Below are 18,270 nucleotides of genomic sequence, written 5' to 3' on the forward strand. Positions count from 1 at the left end.
CCAACTGTTTCAGATGTGTGGTGTCAAACTTGTACTCTCCTTTTTCCACCACAAAAGCATAACCACAAGGGTTGTTGAAGTCAACGAATATTTCACTGTTATTCAAAATGGAATTCTCAAAAGAATAATAAATGTACGATAAGCCTTGTGGTGAGGCATCGGGTATAGAAGTATTGCAACAACCGGTTCCGGTGCACTCCCCATCCTTTGCGTCTTTACGTCGGTCGCAGTATGATAAGCATGTCTTAGGAAACGGTCTCATTCTCTCTGCCTCTGAATCACTTCCCACCACTAATCCAAGTGTTTCACAGCCAACCGTTGTGAACAAGTTTTGGCTCGTTGAGATGCTATAATAATTTCCCAGAAACACGCTCCTATCGGTTTCATTGTTGAAGAACTTTCCCCCCTTGCTGCTGCTGTTGGTGAAGTAGCAATCACTGGCTACCGGCAAGGAAACGCGGAGTTCGCCGTGATCGACGTCGATGCTTCGCAGACGCAGGTGATTGTCTTGTAAGTGTGGGACATGTTTGGTGCAGTAGATAAGGAATTCGGGGGCCAGGGAGCACTCCTTTGTGGTCCCAAACGGGAATGGAATGCTCACAGAGCCGCAGCTACGTGTGCAGTTAGCTGCTGCACAATAATGGAGAGCTGCAACAGCAACAAGAAGCATCAGCGGAAGCTTTACATTAATAGCCATGTATGTATGTATGTATGTGTTTTCTACTATAGTACTCTCTCTGTAACATGATGCATATATATAGTAATCAACAATGGTCAATGTTTTCATGCTTCTGCCAGCACCTGGTACCATGCATTTACCAAGCACTTTCCCTGTGTGAACCCCATCCATGGAGGGATATGATGCATATCCCCCACCACTTTAATTTGTTCTCACATCTTTTCTATCCTGATTTTTAATTTCCTCTCTCTCTCCTAGGATATAATTTTAAAAAATGTTAGAGAATCATCATCATTTATTATTTTTTATTATTAATATTTAAAAATATAAACTAAATTATGTTAAATTACTAAACTAAAAATATTAGATTAATAATTAAAAACGATTCTAATCACTCTCTAATATTTTTAAAGATTTCCTCCACATAACAGACCACAACTTTAATAATATTAGTTAAGAGGAGTGTTAGATAAATAATGATCATTTTAAACAATATAAACAACCACCAATCAAATAAAAATATAATACACTTTTAAATTAATCATCTAAATTTTAATATTAAAATAATCATCCATACACCTAGTAAAATGAACATCCAATATATCTATTTATTCATATTGTTTAATATTATACTTTTCCTATAATTAAATTACTACCTTTATTTAGTGGTAGCTGGTAGTCCTCTCACCATGCTTTATTCAAACATATTACACATGTGTTCTTATTATAATAATAACATTATTTCTAATAACATATTATATTCTTCTACTTCTCTTTTTTCTTTTTCAATTTGAAAGCCTACTCTTTCATTAAAGAACAAGATGCACAAACAGGGATCGGAGCAGGAGGATTCACATGACATTGTAAATATGTTCATTTTACAATATTATATATATTTGGGATTCCAGCAAGTGTTTTAGATTCGTAATATTAGAACCATTATTCAGAAGAAATTATTATTCATGCATTCTGTTATGTTAATTAATTTTGAGTGTTGTGCTATCTGTAGCAGAATCTTTAAGATTGTATAAGCATCCTACATGCTTTGAAGAATGATTATTATTGGTTCTGAATTCTGATATTCGTTTCTTATTTATTTGCTTTTTTTTTTGAACACCTCTATTTAGTCCTCAAGGACAAGGACAAGAGATGAAAGACAAAAAAGTAATAAGCGATTCCAAAAAGCTTGGACTAATAAAATCAAACAGTAATACAGTAATGAACAATTTAGAAACCTACACATGCATGGTAACCCTCGAATATTATTGGAGTTTCGTAAACGTGATTAATTAATATAATTATTCTTGAAGGAAAAGTATATGCAACCAAAAGGTTATCAGCCAAAAACTAAACAAAATCATATTAATTTATATTAATAATTAATTTTAAATTTTTTAAATTTAAAATTTAGAAAATTTAAGTAAACCTAATTAAAACCTATAAATACCTTTCTCTTCTCTTTCACATTAACCTACCTATTTCTAACAATCACACACAGACCTCTCTCTCACTGTCAGACTCTCTCCGCCTCCCCACCGCAACCCACTCCTCTTCTTGAAGTAGAAGGCGACACGTTGGAGAGGCTTTGCACCGATAGGGGATCGGAGGCGTTGATTGAGTCGGTCCAATATGACGTGAGCAACGTGGAGGTGGTTGGTGTCGAAGCAATCGGTAGCACGGATGAGCTCCTCTATGAAATCGAAGCCGGTGGCGGGAGAATTATTGGAGGTGTCGTGGAGGAGGCGGTCGAGGGTGGCAGTGGCATTGGCGTAGTTGTAGGATATGGTTTGGATGTCTGGGAATTCGAAGTGTGGGTCGAAGGAAGGAGAGAAGTCAGGGACATTAGGGAGGGTGGTCTTGAACAAGGATGGGTTGGAGTTTTCGTGGAATCCAAGGTCCTTCATGATGGAGTCCCAATCAAGATTGTGCAGCACATGGTCCTCCAGCTGGTGAAGACTCTCTTGTTGTGTGTTGGGTGCAGTAGCCACCAGCGCAGCCTTCTCAGGGGTGGAGCTTCTACACAGGTCCAGCACCAAAAAAACATTCATTTAATATGAAAAAAAACATCCTAATACTTAACAAAAGAAACATCTAATTATATTTTAGTAAAAATAATTAAATATCTATAAAATTTAAAAAAAATATGAAATTCTTAAAGAAATAGATATTCACATTTGCAATACAAAAAAATTCAAAAAATATATAAAAGAACATCCATTTAGTATGAAAAAGAAACATTCTGATACTTAGTAGAAGAAACATCCATATATATTAACTCGTAGAGATTTTGAATTTATTCAAAGATATTTGACTAGATTTTGACTGGTATGCTTTTGGTTCCCTAGTTTTACTCATTCTTGAATTGATCAAAATAAAGATTTTGCAAGATTGCTAAAGAGAAACAGATATAACATTATATATATGGTTACTTTATATAACTACTTTACCTTATTTTATTTTTTCATGCAGCATAATAATCATTGCTATTGGTTATAAACGTGGGTGATTATTATATCTTCAAATATTTTAACATATATGATACAGGAACATCAATATATATAAAATATAAAATATTTTTTAGATAATAAATTATAATGATATTTTAATATTTTATTAATATTAAAATATAAAATAATTTTTTAACTATTTTTAATGTTTTTTTAATTATTAAAAGTATTTAAAATATTTTTATTTTAATAAATAATAATATATATTGTTTCTAAACTCATTTTAATTAAGAATACATGTTAAAAATAAAACTCGACACGCTGACAATTGATAGTATTTAAAAGTGTCTAAATATATTCAAATTTTTTTTATTTTTTATTAAAACACAGTTGGATACAGCGTATCGAATAAGTATGTTGATAAATGTCGTGTATATATAAAATGTGTTTAGCAAATATGACAATTTAATAAAATATCCATGCTTCATAGTAAGTAATTAAAGAAAATAAAATAATTTTAAATTATTTCAGACTTTTTTATTATTTTTTCAAACAATTTTATTTTAACATACAACTCATGTAATATGAGCACGCAGTGCTAGCACGAGCACTTTTCAGAAATAGTTGTATATATACACGTGGGGATGTGGCATAGTTGGAGTTTCCACAAAATTATAAAAGAAAAATGTGTGGCTTATTAAAAAATAGTATTAGACTAACAAATTAAATATTGACACTCGTTTACTACGACTAATTTTCTAATCGAACTAGCAAGTAATCTTTATTATTTACTTTGCTTTTAATTTAAAAAAAAAAAGACAGATAAGTTTCTGACCTTTTAAACTTTTGATAAATATATTCTTCACAAAATTTAAATACAAAAAAGTCTCTGACTTTAATAAATGGAGGACAATTTAGTCATTCTGTCTATTTGCTTCTCATACACCAAGCGGAATTGGCTGACGTGGCTGAAACGGTGTCCAGATGTCCATTACGGTGCCACACTGGAAGGGAAATAAAGTTCGAAGGACAAATAAGTCCTTGACGTCATTTTGCAAATAAAGTTCGAAGGACAAATAGGTCCTTGAAAATTTTTTTTCATTATACTTCTATTATGTTTCTATTATGAGAATTTAGTTTATAAAATTATGCTTGTATTTTGAAATCTAGTTAACTTGTTATATTCTGTAATTTAATTATTTGTATTAAAATTGTAGAAATTGGACTTGTTCTGTTTCTACTTTTTTTCTTAAATGGCATTAGTTCAGTTTTAGTGTATTTGTGTATTATATTAGAATTTGTTAAATTGCATTAGTTCATTTTTCATCATATCAGTAGCATTAGTTAGCATCAGTTCATTTATGCATCAAGTTAGCATTAGTTCATTTGTGCATCATTCATGTATTAAGTTAGCATTAATGCATTTGTGTATTATATTAGAACTAATATTTTTATCCATAATAACATTACGAGAATAATTTTTTTTAAATTATAGTTCGTTTTGTTCTAACAGTATAAATTATGCATGACACAAAAGATTTATAAAATCAAACTACTTTTACAAAAAAGTCGTAAGTTGACAAAAATTTATGACTAAGAAGACCAAGATATCCGCAAATAAAAAATTATTTTAATTGTAAAAAAATCAAATGACATATTTTGATTTGTCAAATTACTAATATAAAATATAATTATATATAGAGTAAAAATAGTAGAGAGAAATATAAAAATTGAGAGAGGTAAATGAGAGAATTTAGGAAAGGAGTTTATTAATTTTGAAAAAAAAATTCTCAATAACCTATTTGTCCTTCGAACTTTATTTGTAAAATGACGTCAAGGACTTATTTGTCCTTCGAACTTTATTTTCCTTCCATCGTGGCACCGTAACGGACACCTGGACGCCGTTTCAGCCACGTCAGCCAGTTCCATTTGGTGTATGAGAGGCAAATAGACGGAAGGACTAAATTGTCCTCCGTTTGTTAAAGTCAGCGACTTTTTTATATTTAAATTTTGTTAGGGATGTATTTATCAAAAATTTAAAGAATCAAGGGACCTATATGTCTTTTTCCCTTAATTTAATTTCCCACGTCAAAGGCCGTAGGCGTGTTCTGTGTGTGCAATTATTTTACCTGATTGACCACCTCGCACCACTGATTCTTGTTTGGCAATTTAGCACAAACACTAGCAGCCTTTGCTTACATGATTATTGCATGCATCAGTAAGGTTCATTCATTATTGAAAAAATCAGCTCTTCAATCATTAGAAAAATTGAAAGAAGATTGTGTCAGCCTCAATCATAGTGTAGGATCCAAGCTAAGCTAACCTTATAATATAGCCACAAGCTAACCTTCCTTCTAACTATACACAACAAATCTAAGAAACAAAGAAGAAGGTAGTTTCTTAAAACTGAAAGTATGTAGTTGCAAAATATAGCTAACTTCTAACTACTTGTTAGAGGAGATCAACATGAACGCCGCTTAACAAGTTATGAAACTTAACGCCATGTTATTCATTAATTATTGATGCATGAAGCTAAGATTCAAATGAAATGCAAACCTGCCTATCACATATATACACAACAATCAATTATTTATTTGAAGATGCATTAGCAAATAAGTCTTGAGTAAATTAAAGATGCATGGATATAAACTTATTGGTTATACAAATATTAACATGCATTGTCATCTTCCATTACCCAATAATGACATGGAATCTAGGTTTAAAGCATCAACCCCAGTACTAATATCACTTATTACACCACTCCCATCTTCAACATGAAAGGCAGATGAGGATGCAATAATCACTTTGTTGTTGCCGCATTCCTCAACTCTAAGTCTCTCAAGTTCCATTGCCACTTGTTTCATTGAAGGTCTTTCCTCTCCCTTCAACTTCAAGCATCTCAATGCAATATTGCCAAATTCTACAAGTGCCTCCCCTTTTGCCTCTTCTACGATGTGCTTCTCCACAATTTCAAGTAAACGTCCCTCTTCCATTGAAAACACAAAGTGTTTTGCAAGGTTCTTCTCATCTTCAGGCACATCAAAAGAGAGTGCTTTCCTCGCCGTAAGTAGCTCTGCCAGCACGACTCCGAAACTATACACATCGCTTTTCTCAGTCAACTTGCTTGTGTGAAAGTATTCAGGGTCAAGATACCCTAATGTTCCTTGCACCAATGTGGTTATCTGTGTTTTATCAAGAGGAACAATCCTTGAAGCTCCGAAATCGGAAACCTTTACGGTTAGATCACGATCAAGGAGTATGTTACTGGTTTTGACATCTCTGTGTATGATGGGAATGGAAGTTGCAAAATGCAAGTAAGCCAAGGCTCCAGCAGTTTCTGCCGCTATTCTCAATCTTACTTTCCATGTAAGCTTTGATGATATTTGTGTATAACCATGAAGATGATCATGGATAGTACCATTGGGCACGAACTCGTAAACAAGCAGGGGAACCTTTGTTTCTAAGCAACAACCCAAGAGCTTAACCACATTTCTATGGTTGATTTGGGAGAGTACAACCACTTCATTGATGAAATGCTCAACTTGACTAATGTCACTGATTTTTGACATTTTGATTGCTACAACTCTGTTGTCCAATAAGAGTCCTTTGTAAACGGTTCCTTGACCACCTTGGCCGAGGACATTGCATTCATCGAAGTTGTTGGTGGCTTTCTTTAACTCTTCCACACTGAAGACTTTAGCTGTTTGAGTTGATCCTCGATGATGTGTTGCAATTTGTTGTTGTAACAATAGCCCACCATTTTGTTGAAACAAGTGTTCTTTCATTTTAATCAGCTTTCTCTTTTTCAAAGCGCAGTAAATGGAAGAGCACGCCACGAGTAAGGCTATCACACACACACTAATACCTGGACACAACAATCATTTGTTAACTATTGTTAATTTAATCAACTTAGTTATTATCTAATCTATCTTTTATATAGTAAACACAATCTCTTTGGCATCCTAAAACTTTTTTTTTCTCTAAGCTTATAAGCTCCACCATATATGGAATAACCGAGAAAAATTAATTAAAACAATAATGGTACATAGTTGTGGCTGACTCACTCAACGCAATTATGAGTATGATCTGTGTGTCGGGTTTGGGCTTTTGGCATTTTGTTCCACTGTTTCTCCCATCTCCTTTGAGACCCTTTGGACACTTACACGTGTAGCTTCCTGGTGGGTCGTTGAGGCATGTTGCGTGTTCGACGCAATCATTGAGTCCATCGCACTCGTTAATATCTGAAAGGAAGGAGTAATGCCTTAGTTATTAATTATGACGATATATATACGAATTGAATATTATTGCATATGATTTTCACAGAATGGGTAAGGAGGAGTCGGTTTTAAGCGAAAAGGTTCTATAGTTAAATTATCATGTGAAGTTGCATTACTATTAACAACCTTTTCGCAGAAGTAATAATATAAAGAAAATAGTTATATTAATGGGTTCACATATTGAATGTTTCAACCAAATAAGAGAATTGTATGAATAGCCCTCAAACATGATAGAGGAAAAGGAAAACAGAGTTCCAAAAGAGTACTGCACTTTACACTTTTACAGCTTAAAATGATTCAGATATGCACCAATTCTGCATCTACCGAAACAGCAAAACGTTAAAAGTAATAATTCACTCATATAATCTACCCATACACAGTCCCCACAACTTATGTTCGACTCGGCTTGCACAACAAATAATATTTTATCACCCTACTACTTTAGAGGTTATCCACAGATTACTAACTATTTTTATATGGGATAACTTTTTAAATATTAAAAAAGAAACTACCTATTATTACAAGAGGAGAGATTCAAAAATAATGATTAAGTCATCACCATTTTTATAAATACCTCATCTATTCAGATATTTCTCTATTCCAATTTTTATAAACATGTGTAAGACTCTGAGTAACTTATACATGATATGAGAGCACTTACAGCACCTTTGTCACCACTTCCAAACTTTTTCTCAAGTCCAAAACACCTTTCAGATCATTTCAGGTATGCCGTGAAACAGTAGTATTATTAGGTGTGATGTTGGATGAAGTTTTGAGTTTAACTAAATATGGGTATCAATAAATAATGTGTAAAAAGTTGATGTTATGAAATCAAATAATATATTGTGGCAAATGTACTGGAAAAAAAAGTAATTATACATAAATAATTATCAAAAAAATATTATTTGTACATCAAAATCTGTTACTAAAATTAACTACTAATGTATTTATGTATAAATATATGTGTTGGTTTAATTTATTTTTAATGTATATTTATATTCTAACATGTATTTTATACTGATAGCTGACTTTAATAGCTGTTTTTGATATACACGTAACATAGTTGAATAATTATATTATTTGTATAAAAATATATATTTAAATACAAAATCTAAAAAAATTATTAGATATTCAAAGTACATATTATAACTCTTATACTAATATATTAATTGAAGATGTATGTGATAACAATTTTTTTATGTACAATTATTTTTTGAAAAATACTAGAAGAGTAACTAATTGTGGTGTGGCGAGCCAAAATACATACCTTGTGGGCAACCATCCTCGTGATAAGGGTTACCCCGAAAACCAGGAAGGCATTTGCATAGGTAACCAGGACGCTTCTCTGAAGGCTGACACGTGGTGTTTGCCCCTTTACATGCATAGCTGGAATAATTCTTCTTGGCTTCTTCACAGGTCTGGTTCCCAACACTCCAATCCAGCACCACCGGGAACTGAGTATTGCTCAACTTCGTGTTACTCAGATCTGCGGACATAAAGTCATAGCGTCCTTTCTCCGCCACAAACGCATAACCGCAAGGGCTGTACTCAATCGTATGACTGTTGTTGAGTAGCGAGTTTTCAAAACCATAAGAGATTCCCGTTAACACTTCTTCTTTGACATCGGCCTTGGGTATGTCACTACGGCAACAACCACTGCCATTACAGGACTCAGTCATTGCATCAGCGCGATCTTCGCAGTAAGAAAGGCATGTCTTAACATGGGGTTTAAGATCGCCAGAAAAATCCTGTGTCAACACTAATCCCAGTGTGTCACAACCAACGGTTGTGAACTCGTTTCGGCTCCATGAGATGCTATAATTTCCAAAATTAAACTGCCACTCGATTTCATCATTCAAGAATTTGTCCTGTTCCATGCTTGTGGTGTCGTTGTAGTAGCAATCACTGGCTACCGGCAACGAAACAAGGAGTTCGGCGTCGTCCACAGATATGTTCAGCACTTGTAAGTCATAGTCGTTGTATTCCAATAAGTAGGAGGGCAAGTAAGGGCCATGGTTGGTGCAGTTGATGAGGAATTCGGGGGTGAGGGAGCACTCCCTGGTGGTCCCAAACGGGAACGGAATGCTGACGTTGCCGCAACTTGATGGGCAGTTTAGGCCTAATTGTGCTTCTGCTGCACAAACCATCCACAAAAGAACAAGAAGAAGAAGCAGCTTTGATGAATGTATACCACACATGGTTTGTTTTATCACCTTCCTCTATCTCTGTATGTGCTCCTTACTATCCACAACATCACATTTAAACACAAATCACTTTCTTTGCCAATTTCACAAGACTTGACTTCAAGTCTTCCACAAGCTAGTCAACTTTTTTCTTTTTCAAATTTTAAATCTTAACTAATTAACTAATTTTAATTAAGAAAAATAAATATTTTTATCCACAAATATTCAGAATATCGATAAAATTATCAAAAAAAAAAATTATACTCACATAAAAGATAATTATTTTTAGAAAAAATATAGGTAGACAATGAAAATATTAAACAATGTAAATAATAAATATATTATATTGGATGTTCGTTTCATTAGGTGTACGAATGCTTATTTTAATATTAAAATTTAGAGGTGTAATGTGTTTTTATTTGATTGGTGGTTGTTCATATTGTTTAAGATGATCATTGTTTATCTAAAACTCTACTACTATCGTCTATGAAGCACGGACACTTCGCTGTCGTATCCGTGTGTCGGACACATTTCGGACACGACACTTACCGACACTGGTCCAACATGCGTGTCTGTTGTGCCCAACTTTATCTTAATAAAAAATAAAAAAATTCTTCTCCGGACACGCCTGAACACGCCTAAATATCATCACATGTCAGCGTGTCTAGTCTTATTCTTAACATATATTCTTAAAATAAATTTAGATATAATATATATTATTATTTATTAAAACAAAAAATATTTTAAATAGATGCGTGTCCCGGTGTCATGTAAGATTTTAAAATTTGCATGTCGACGTATCTCATGTCGTATCGTGTCCCATGTCCATATCGGTATCCGTCTCATAGGTCATCACACTATCTCTCCACCCGAATCATCCACTTCACCATCGCCATCAACACTCTCTTCTCTTTCTTATTAATCAACACCATTCCTTCCCACCCAACCACTGCTGTTGCCACCCTCTAACCCTTTCCATTCTACCACCCATAATTCCTTAGAAGCACGAGCCCTGCCCCAACTGCAACAAGAGAGGCTGCTGGCACACCCATTGTTCCTCTGCCATTGATCTCATCCTCGACACACTCGCTGCCGTTAGATACTTCAACGTTGAACAGCTAGCACTTCTAATCAGTCGTCTTTAATTTTTGGGTGCCTACTATTATTATTTACTGTATCACTCACAATCACTACCAGTGTTCTCTTGTAGAGAATGAGGATGTGAGGAAGATGACAATAGAAAGTAACGAGGAGGGTAGTATAGAAATTTTAGATTATTTTTTAATGTAGTTAACTAAAAATTGAATATTTTTAGGAGTGTTATGGTTTCAGTTCGATTTTAGACTAAAAATTAACTGAATATCGATTACCATCAAGCAATTGTTTGTCGTTTTTACACTGACCGAACTTAATCAAAAGCAATTTGGTTCGGTCAGTTTTTTTTTTAATTTTAATTAAACAGATCATTAATTATAGTAAAATAAAGTTTAAAAATAGTTAAAAAAATAAAATAACAAGAGGACATCATCTTTAAATTCAATATAATTTCAATCTATCTCAATAACCAAACATAAAACAAACACAATAACTAAATATAAAACAAAGTAACAAACGCATTTAAAAATGTTTAACAAATATCATCTTAAAACCAAATTATAAATCAACAAACACACTTTAGAACCAAATAACAAAATTAACCACCATGATTAATTTGAAACTACACCAAATTTATCATTATGTTTTTTTGGTGTAATTTTTACAAAATAAAACAAAAAAATTAATATAAATTATAAACTATAAAGTAATGCACATAATTTATGAAAAGAACTTCAATTTATTTATTTATTTTTTTGCATACCTAACTTTAAGTGTGGATTCATTATTTGTTGACTGCATACATATAGATATAACAAATGAACAACGTACATCAAATTATTATTTAAAAAATGTTACCAAACAACAAGAATTATAAAAAAAATCTGTTCTCAAACAATAATAATAAATTATAATAACAAATTTTTATAGCAATAATGTTATACATCTATTACGCATGCCTTCTTCTTCGCGTTCCACCTCCTCCTCCTCGTTCTTCTCCTTCTTTTTCGCGTTCCTTCTTCTTCACGTGTTTTCTCTTTATCGTCATTCTTTTGTTGTTGTTGCTGCTATATTTTTTTTATCTTTCCCTCATTCTCTCTCTGATGAAAAAGCAGTAGAAGGTGAGGGGGAAGAGTTTTGAATTGTGCATAACAGAAATGAACTGAACACGTCATTATGGTGAAACAATTGTATAGTACTGAGTGAACGAAACATGATACAATATATAAAATATAATTCAAATAGCTTTCTGCATAATGAACCGAACCACGTACTCATGGTGAAACAATTGTATAGTATTGAGTGAATGGAACATAATACATTATATAAAATCAAATTCAAATAGCTTTCTGCATAATGAACCGAATACGGTACTCATAGTGAAATAATTGTATAGTAGTGAGTGAACGAAACATAATCTATTATATAAATTTGAATTCAACTAGCTTTCTACATAATGAACCAAAAACGTCATTACGGTGAAACAATTCTATAGTACCGAGTGAACAAAACATAATCTATTATATAAAATCAAATTCAAACAGCTTTCTGCATGATGAACCGAAACACGTACTCACGGTGAAACAATTGTGTAGTACTTAGTGAACGAAACATAATCCATTATACAAAATCAAATTCGGAACACCTCTGTCTATAATTTAGATATTATCAATTCAATTCAATTCAGATTCAGAACACCTCCGTCATTCAATTAAATTCAAATAAAATTAGCAATTACATTCCATTGAATTTGATTCAAAATTGAATAATCCAAACCCCATCAAATTGATTCGTTTCAAAAGAATAATCCAAATCACTCTCATTCAACTGATTTATTTGAAGTTGATTCATTCATTATTTTAATTCAGAAGTCCAGATCGAAGAAGAAGAAGAACGACGAAACTTATTACGTTGAAGTCAATCCATATCCATAATGAAGAACGCAAGTAGAGAAGAAGAACACGAACAAGAAAGAAAACGCGAGCAGAGGAGAACGACGAAGCCTATAATGCGAGCAGAGAAGAAGAAGGTTTAGATTGAGCAAAGGTCATAGAAGGTTTACGTTATATGTAGCGCATGAATCACAAACGATTTGAAGGAAGAGGCGCATATAGCAAAAAAGACTTGGATAACATCCATGTATTTTTTATATGGATGTGGAGCATTATTGTTTTTACAGTACCTGCCACAAAAAATTAGGACTAGCAACAAATTATTATGTAAGTTTATTAGAGATATAACCATTAATGTTACCTTCTTCTATCAGCTTAAGTTTTTGAGATGAGTAGTTTCATGACATGGTATTAGAGCTCTATGTCCAAAAGGTCAAGAGTTCGATCCTTGATGAACCCCAAAAGTGAAAAATAGCATAAGGCAAATAAAAGAGAAAAAGAAAGCCTATGCAAACAATCAAACAAACCGAAAGAGGCTCTTATTTGAGGGGGAATATTAGAGATATAACCATTAATATTAAGTATTGAAGTATTTCCAACAACAACAACAATTTTTATTCCAAAAATTGATGAATATATTGACCTTCAAAAAAAAAACATTGTTAAGTTACAGGAAAGGGCTTGATGATAGCACAAACCAGGGGTTCTCAACTGATAAGCCAGCATGGGATTCTCGGTGACCGGGAAGGATATTTGGTGAGCGTGATGACTTTTTGGCAATAGAGAGGTACTTGGTGACAGCGGTTTCTGCTACGACTACAATAATGGAGAAAATTGTCGCGTTGAAAGATGAAGGAGGCCACATATGGAGGAGGAGGGAGGGAGGCACTACGATCTACGAATCTACGAATGGAGGGAGGGAGGCGCTATGGAGGATAATAGAGGGACAGAGGGAGATTCTGAGATTCAGAAGAAGAAAAACGAGGGAGGAAGGCATTGCGTCCTATATGAGTAAGTCACTAACTTAGGATTAGAGATTTTGATATTAGATTAAAAGGTAAAATAATAAAAATATTAGAATTGCGTGTTAATTCTTGGTTTGGTTCGATTTTTATTAAGTTGCTTAAAAATTGAACCAAACTGAATTGATTGGTTTTATACAAAAAACAAACTAAAAAATAGATTGTTTCGATTTTTAAATTAGTTATTATAAATTTGGATTTAGTTTTGTGATAATTTTCTATCCGATTCGATAACTTATATCCTTATATATTTTTGTTAAAGGAAAATTATTTTTCATAAATATATTGTTAGTTTTATTTTTTTAATGAATAATTTTGTTAATATTTAAAAGCGCAATTTACTATAATAAATAATATGAAACCCAATTTTACCAGAATGCAAAAAATAAAAAATGGATACCAAATGCATTTTTTCCATAATCTATGTAAACCGTGACAGGGGTCCCGCAGTTTACAAATATACGTAATCCACTGTAGGGGTGTCGCGGTTTATGTGCAATGAGAAATGAGCATAAACTGCGACAGGGGTGTCACGGTTTACGTGTGGGCGTCAAATGTGCATGAACCGCGAGAGGGGTGTAGCGGTTTATGCGTTAGTATAAATACGCTAACGGGGTCTCGCGGATTACATTTGTGCTGGAAAAAAAAGTTTTCTAGAGAGAGAAGTAGTGGTTTTCTAGAGTAGAGAGGAAAAGAGAGAAAAGTAGTTGAGTTGAGTTGAGATCGGAGCCAGGACTATAGCGGAGGCACGCAGTCTATACAGGCCCAATAGCGTTGCGCACGTTGTTGGGAGCATAAATGAAGAGGTTAGCTAGTTTGGTTATTTTTAGTTAATGTATTTTGTATAATATTTTTCGTATTTTTTATTTTTTTGTTATTTTTAGTTTCGTTATTGTTAGTTAATGTATTTAAATTTAGATTTAAATTATTATTTTAATTCATAAAATGTAGTATTTAAATTATTATTTTAATCGTTTATGTCTTTCATTGAATTTTCTGATTAGAAAATAGGAACTGTATGTTACCAGTTTAAACTTTAAAATTGTAGTGTTTGTGGTAGATGACTATAAATTACTGTTGGGTTTTTTATATGTTTGGTTTCTTCTGTGACATGCTCTAGCCGACTAGGTGTATATATAGTGTCCAGAGGAAGCAAAACATGCCTCTGCATGACAGGATCGTACTATATCTGGAGAAGACCGATTTGTATCACCTGGCGAGACTCAACGCTAGGTGGTTCTGGTTGGACGAGCCCTTAGTTAGTGCTTTCATTGAGAGGTGGCGTCCTGAGATGCAGACCTTTTATATGCCCTTTGGAGAGTGCACTATCACGCTGCAGGATGTAGCATACCAGTTGGAGTTGCCCGTGAATTATTTATCTGTATCCGGGTGCCTTACTGATTTTGAGAAGTTTATGGAAGAAGGCAAACTGGTGTGGGAGTGGTTTGAAGAATTGTTTAGCGAGCTTCCACCATAGAATATGCTGAAGTAGTATACAGTCCACTTCACCTGATTTCATGAGAGGTTCAGGGTGCTGTCAGATGATGCTATGGAGGAGACCGTACGCATATATGCACAGGCTTATATTATGATGCTGCTTTCCACTCAGTTGTTCAGTGACAAGAGTGGAAACTAGGTTCATATACGGTGGTTGCCCTTTGTGGCGAGACTTGATGATATGGGCAGTTATAGCTGGGAGTCGGCAGCGTTAGCCTGGCTATAACATTGCATGTGACGAGTGGCCAACAGAAACGTGACAAACTTGGCAGGCCCCCTGCAGCTACTACAGTCATGGATTTTCTGGCGGTTTCCTAGCCTCAAGCTGCGGGGATTCGACACGTATTCCTTTCAATTGGCATCCAGATATACATATTTGTACAGTTAGGCTTGAACTATAACCTTTTTTATTATGATTCTACCTGTTAACTTTGTATAACATCTTTTTGTTTAGGTGGGCCACCTACTTGCCTTCATCCGACCGCAAGGAGGAGAGAGTCATCCAGTATCGCCTAGCTTTGGACCGATTAGGTGATCGAAATGTAAGTTTATTCATTTTGATTCAATTTTTATGTAGTACTTAACTATATATTTGTTAGTTAATAGACTAATTAATGTATTCTGTCAACATCTGTAGATTGTTTGGGAGCCTTACGCTTCGCTCGACGTGATGGTTGTTGTTCATTCAGAGATTCTCATAGAGGAGCACAGTCGGTTATGGCGTGCATGTACTTGCTTGATATACTTCGCCGTTATTGAGTGGCACCAGGTGGATAGGGTGCTGCCACAGCTGGGTGGCGTTTAGCACGAGCCTAAGCCGGCCTCGAACATTGATTGTCTCCATGCCAAGGATGGGAAGGGTGGGGACAGATGGTTCCCGAGCTACTACCAGGTATGGCACCTTAGTTGGCAGAACAGGGTCGATGCTGTCCTGAGTATCCCCCGGGTGCCCGATCACGGGCCGTCTGCAGACTTTCTACGATGGTGGTATAGAGTGGCCCTTATGTTTCTGTCGCCAGATTCCTTGATTGCCGATCCTAGGGCCGAGGAGATCTCACAGGATGTTGCTCAGAGAGGGTCGACACGGGCTCCTTCTAGGGTACCCATGCCAGACGTGCCAGATAACAGGCGCGTCGAGCGGCAACGACGCGTTGGTACTCAAGCTATAGACCGGAAGTGGCGATGGCTGGATGGCATGATTTAGGATGACAGGTCTGGTGGCGACGGAGTCGGACATGCCAATCACCGTGTCCGGTGTGGCTGTCCTCAGCGTCGGGGTGATTCATCAGGGGGCACATCTATTGGTCCTGGTGATAGACCCGCTGAGCATGCAGGGGTGGAGACCCAGGAGGTTCCTCTTACACATGTTTCGAGCTCCCAGATATACCATGACATCTATGGCCAGATGTTTGATGACCTGGCGGGTCTGACTTTCACGATGGATACGAACTACGAGGTTAGGAGTTCACAGTTCTATTTCGACTTTGCAGATCTCATCCGGGATGACGACCCTCCATATTTTCAGCAGCAGATCCCACAGGATTAGGTGCCTGAGACCCAGCTCCAGATGGACGTTTCGCAGGGGTCCCGCCCAGATATGGATGATATGCCGTGATACCAGTCGCAGATGTCTGACCCTCATGGATTCTAGCCCCAGCTACATGTAAACCTGAATGAGGCCGCTGGCAGTCCGTATGACAGTTGGTTGGGCATGAGAGGGACGCTGGTGCACGAAATTGTGATACACAATGGCGTCAACAACTTGTATGCACAATTGCAATCTCACTTCTTTTTCACAACTTCACATAACTAACTAGCAAGTGCACTAAGTCGTCCAAGTAATAAACCTTACGTGAGTAAGGGTCGATCCCACAGAGATTGTCGGCTTGAAGCAAGCTATGGTCACCTTGTAAATCTCAGTCAGGCGGATTCAAATGGTTATGGAGTTTTAATAATTAAAAAGATAAATAAAACATAAAGTAAAGATAGAGATACTTATGTAATTCATTGGTGAGAATTTCAGATAAGTGCATATAGATGCTTTGTTCCTGTTGAATCTCTGCTTTCCTACTGCCTTCATCCAATCCTTCATACTCTTTTCCATGGCAAGCTGTATGTTGGACATCACCGTTGTCAATGGCTACTTCCCATCCTCTCAGAGAAAATGGTCCAATGCGCTGTCACCGCACGACTAATCATCTGTTGGTTCTCGATCATGTTGGAATTGAATCCAGTGATCCTTTTGCGTCTGTCACTACGCCCAACACTCGCGAGTTTAAAGCTCGTCACAGTCATCCCTTCCAGATCCTACTCAAAATACCACAGACAAGGTTTATACTTTCCGGATCTCAGGAATGGCCGCCAATAATTCTAGCTTATACCACGAAGACTCCGATCTTTTGGAATGGAGGCTGAGAGATATACGCTCGATCTAAGGTAGACCAGAAGTGGTTGTCAGGCACGCGTTCATGAGTGAGAATAGTGATGAGTGTCACGGATCATCATATTCATCATGTTAAAGTGCAAGCGAATATCTTAGAATAAGAATAAGCATGAATTAAATAGAAACCAGTAGTAATTGCATTAATACTCAAGGAACAGCAGAGCTCCACACTCTAAATCTATGGTGTGTAGAAACTCCACCGTTGAAAATACATAAGTGATAAAGGTCCAGGCATGGCCGTGAGGCCAGCCTCCAAAACGTGATCAAAGGATCAAAAGATAATCCAAAGATAGATACCAAGGTGAAAATATAATAGTAAAAGGTCCTATTTATAAGAAAACTAGCTACTAGGGTTTACAGAAATAGGTGAATGATGCAAAAATCCACTTCTGGGGCCCACTTGGTATGTGCTTGGGCTGAGCATTGAGCTTTACACGTGTAGAGGCTTCTCTTGGAGTTGAACGCCAACTTTTATGCCAGTTTGGGCGTTTAACTCTAACTTGTAACCTGTTTCTGGCGTTTAACTTCAGAATAGGGCAGAGAAGGGGCGGTTGAACGCCAGTTTGCGTCGTCAAAACTTGAGCAAAGTATGGACTATTATATATTGCTGGAAAGCTCTGGATGTCTACTTTCCAACGCAATTGAGAGTGCGCCATTTAAAGTTTTGGAACTCCTGAAAATCCACTTCGGGTGCAGGGAGGTTAGAATCCAACAGCATCTGTAGTCCTTTTTCAG

At 35.6% G+C, this 18,270-nt stretch overlaps 2 protein-coding genes and 1 long non-coding RNA gene across 3 annotated transcripts in view; 1 reads left to right on the top strand and 2 right to left on the bottom strand.

Annotated features, from left to right (window-relative positions):
* The window catches only part of LOC107460564 (wall-associated receptor kinase 3-like), a 4,558-nt gene extending 3,708 nt beyond the window's left edge, over nucleotides 1-850 (bottom strand). Inside the window, exon 1 of the mRNA XM_021130065.2 lies at nucleotides 6-850. Coding sequence (XP_020985724.2) covers nucleotides 6-850 — 845 coding nt within the window. The remainder of the gene's footprint in view (nucleotides 1-5) is intronic.
* Nucleotides 851-5,750: 4,900 nt separating this feature from the next.
* LOC107460647 (wall-associated receptor kinase 1-like) lies at nucleotides 5,751-9,612 on the bottom strand. The gene is made up of 3 exons (XM_016079038.3): nucleotides 8,671-9,612; nucleotides 7,191-7,367; nucleotides 5,751-6,991 (listed from the first exon to the last, which is right to left on the bottom strand). The coding sequence occupies exons 1-3, from the start codon at nucleotides 9,599-9,601 to the stop codon at nucleotides 5,808-5,810; spliced, it is 2,292 nt and encodes a 763-aa protein (XP_015934524.1). The 5' UTR covers nucleotides 9,602-9,612; the 3' UTR covers nucleotides 5,751-5,807.
* Nucleotides 9,613-15,118: 5,506 nt separating this feature from the next.
* On the top strand, nucleotides 15,119-17,498 carry LOC127741050 (uncharacterized). The gene is made up of 3 exons (XR_008001899.1): nucleotides 15,119-15,475; nucleotides 15,547-15,634; nucleotides 15,730-17,498. It is a non-coding gene; the product is annotated as an uncharacterized LOC127741050 (long non-coding RNA).
* Nucleotides 17,499-18,270: the final 772 nt, after the last annotated feature.

The sequence above is a fragment of the Arachis duranensis genome, chromosome 8 (genome assembly GCF_000817695.3).
Source record: "Arachis duranensis cultivar V14167 chromosome 8, aradu.V14167.gnm2.J7QH, whole genome shotgun sequence".
Taxonomy (NCBI): domain Eukaryota; kingdom Viridiplantae; phylum Streptophyta; class Magnoliopsida; order Fabales; family Fabaceae; genus Arachis; species Arachis duranensis.

Bases quoted from the DNA above. Each gene is read 5' to 3' on its own strand.
- LOC107460647 (XM_016079038.3), bottom strand. From the start codon at position 9,601: ATGTGTGGTATACATTCATCAAAGCTGCTTCTTCTTCTTGTTCTTTTG. The intron at 7,368-8,670 runs GTATGTATTTTG...CCTTCCTTTCAG, and splicing joins CGAGGATGGTTGCCCACAAG to ATATTAACGAGTGCGATGGA. The intron at 6,992-7,190 runs GTGAGTCAGCCA...TGTTGTGTCCAG, and splicing joins CATACTCATAATTGCGTTGA to GTATTAGTGTGTGTGTGATA.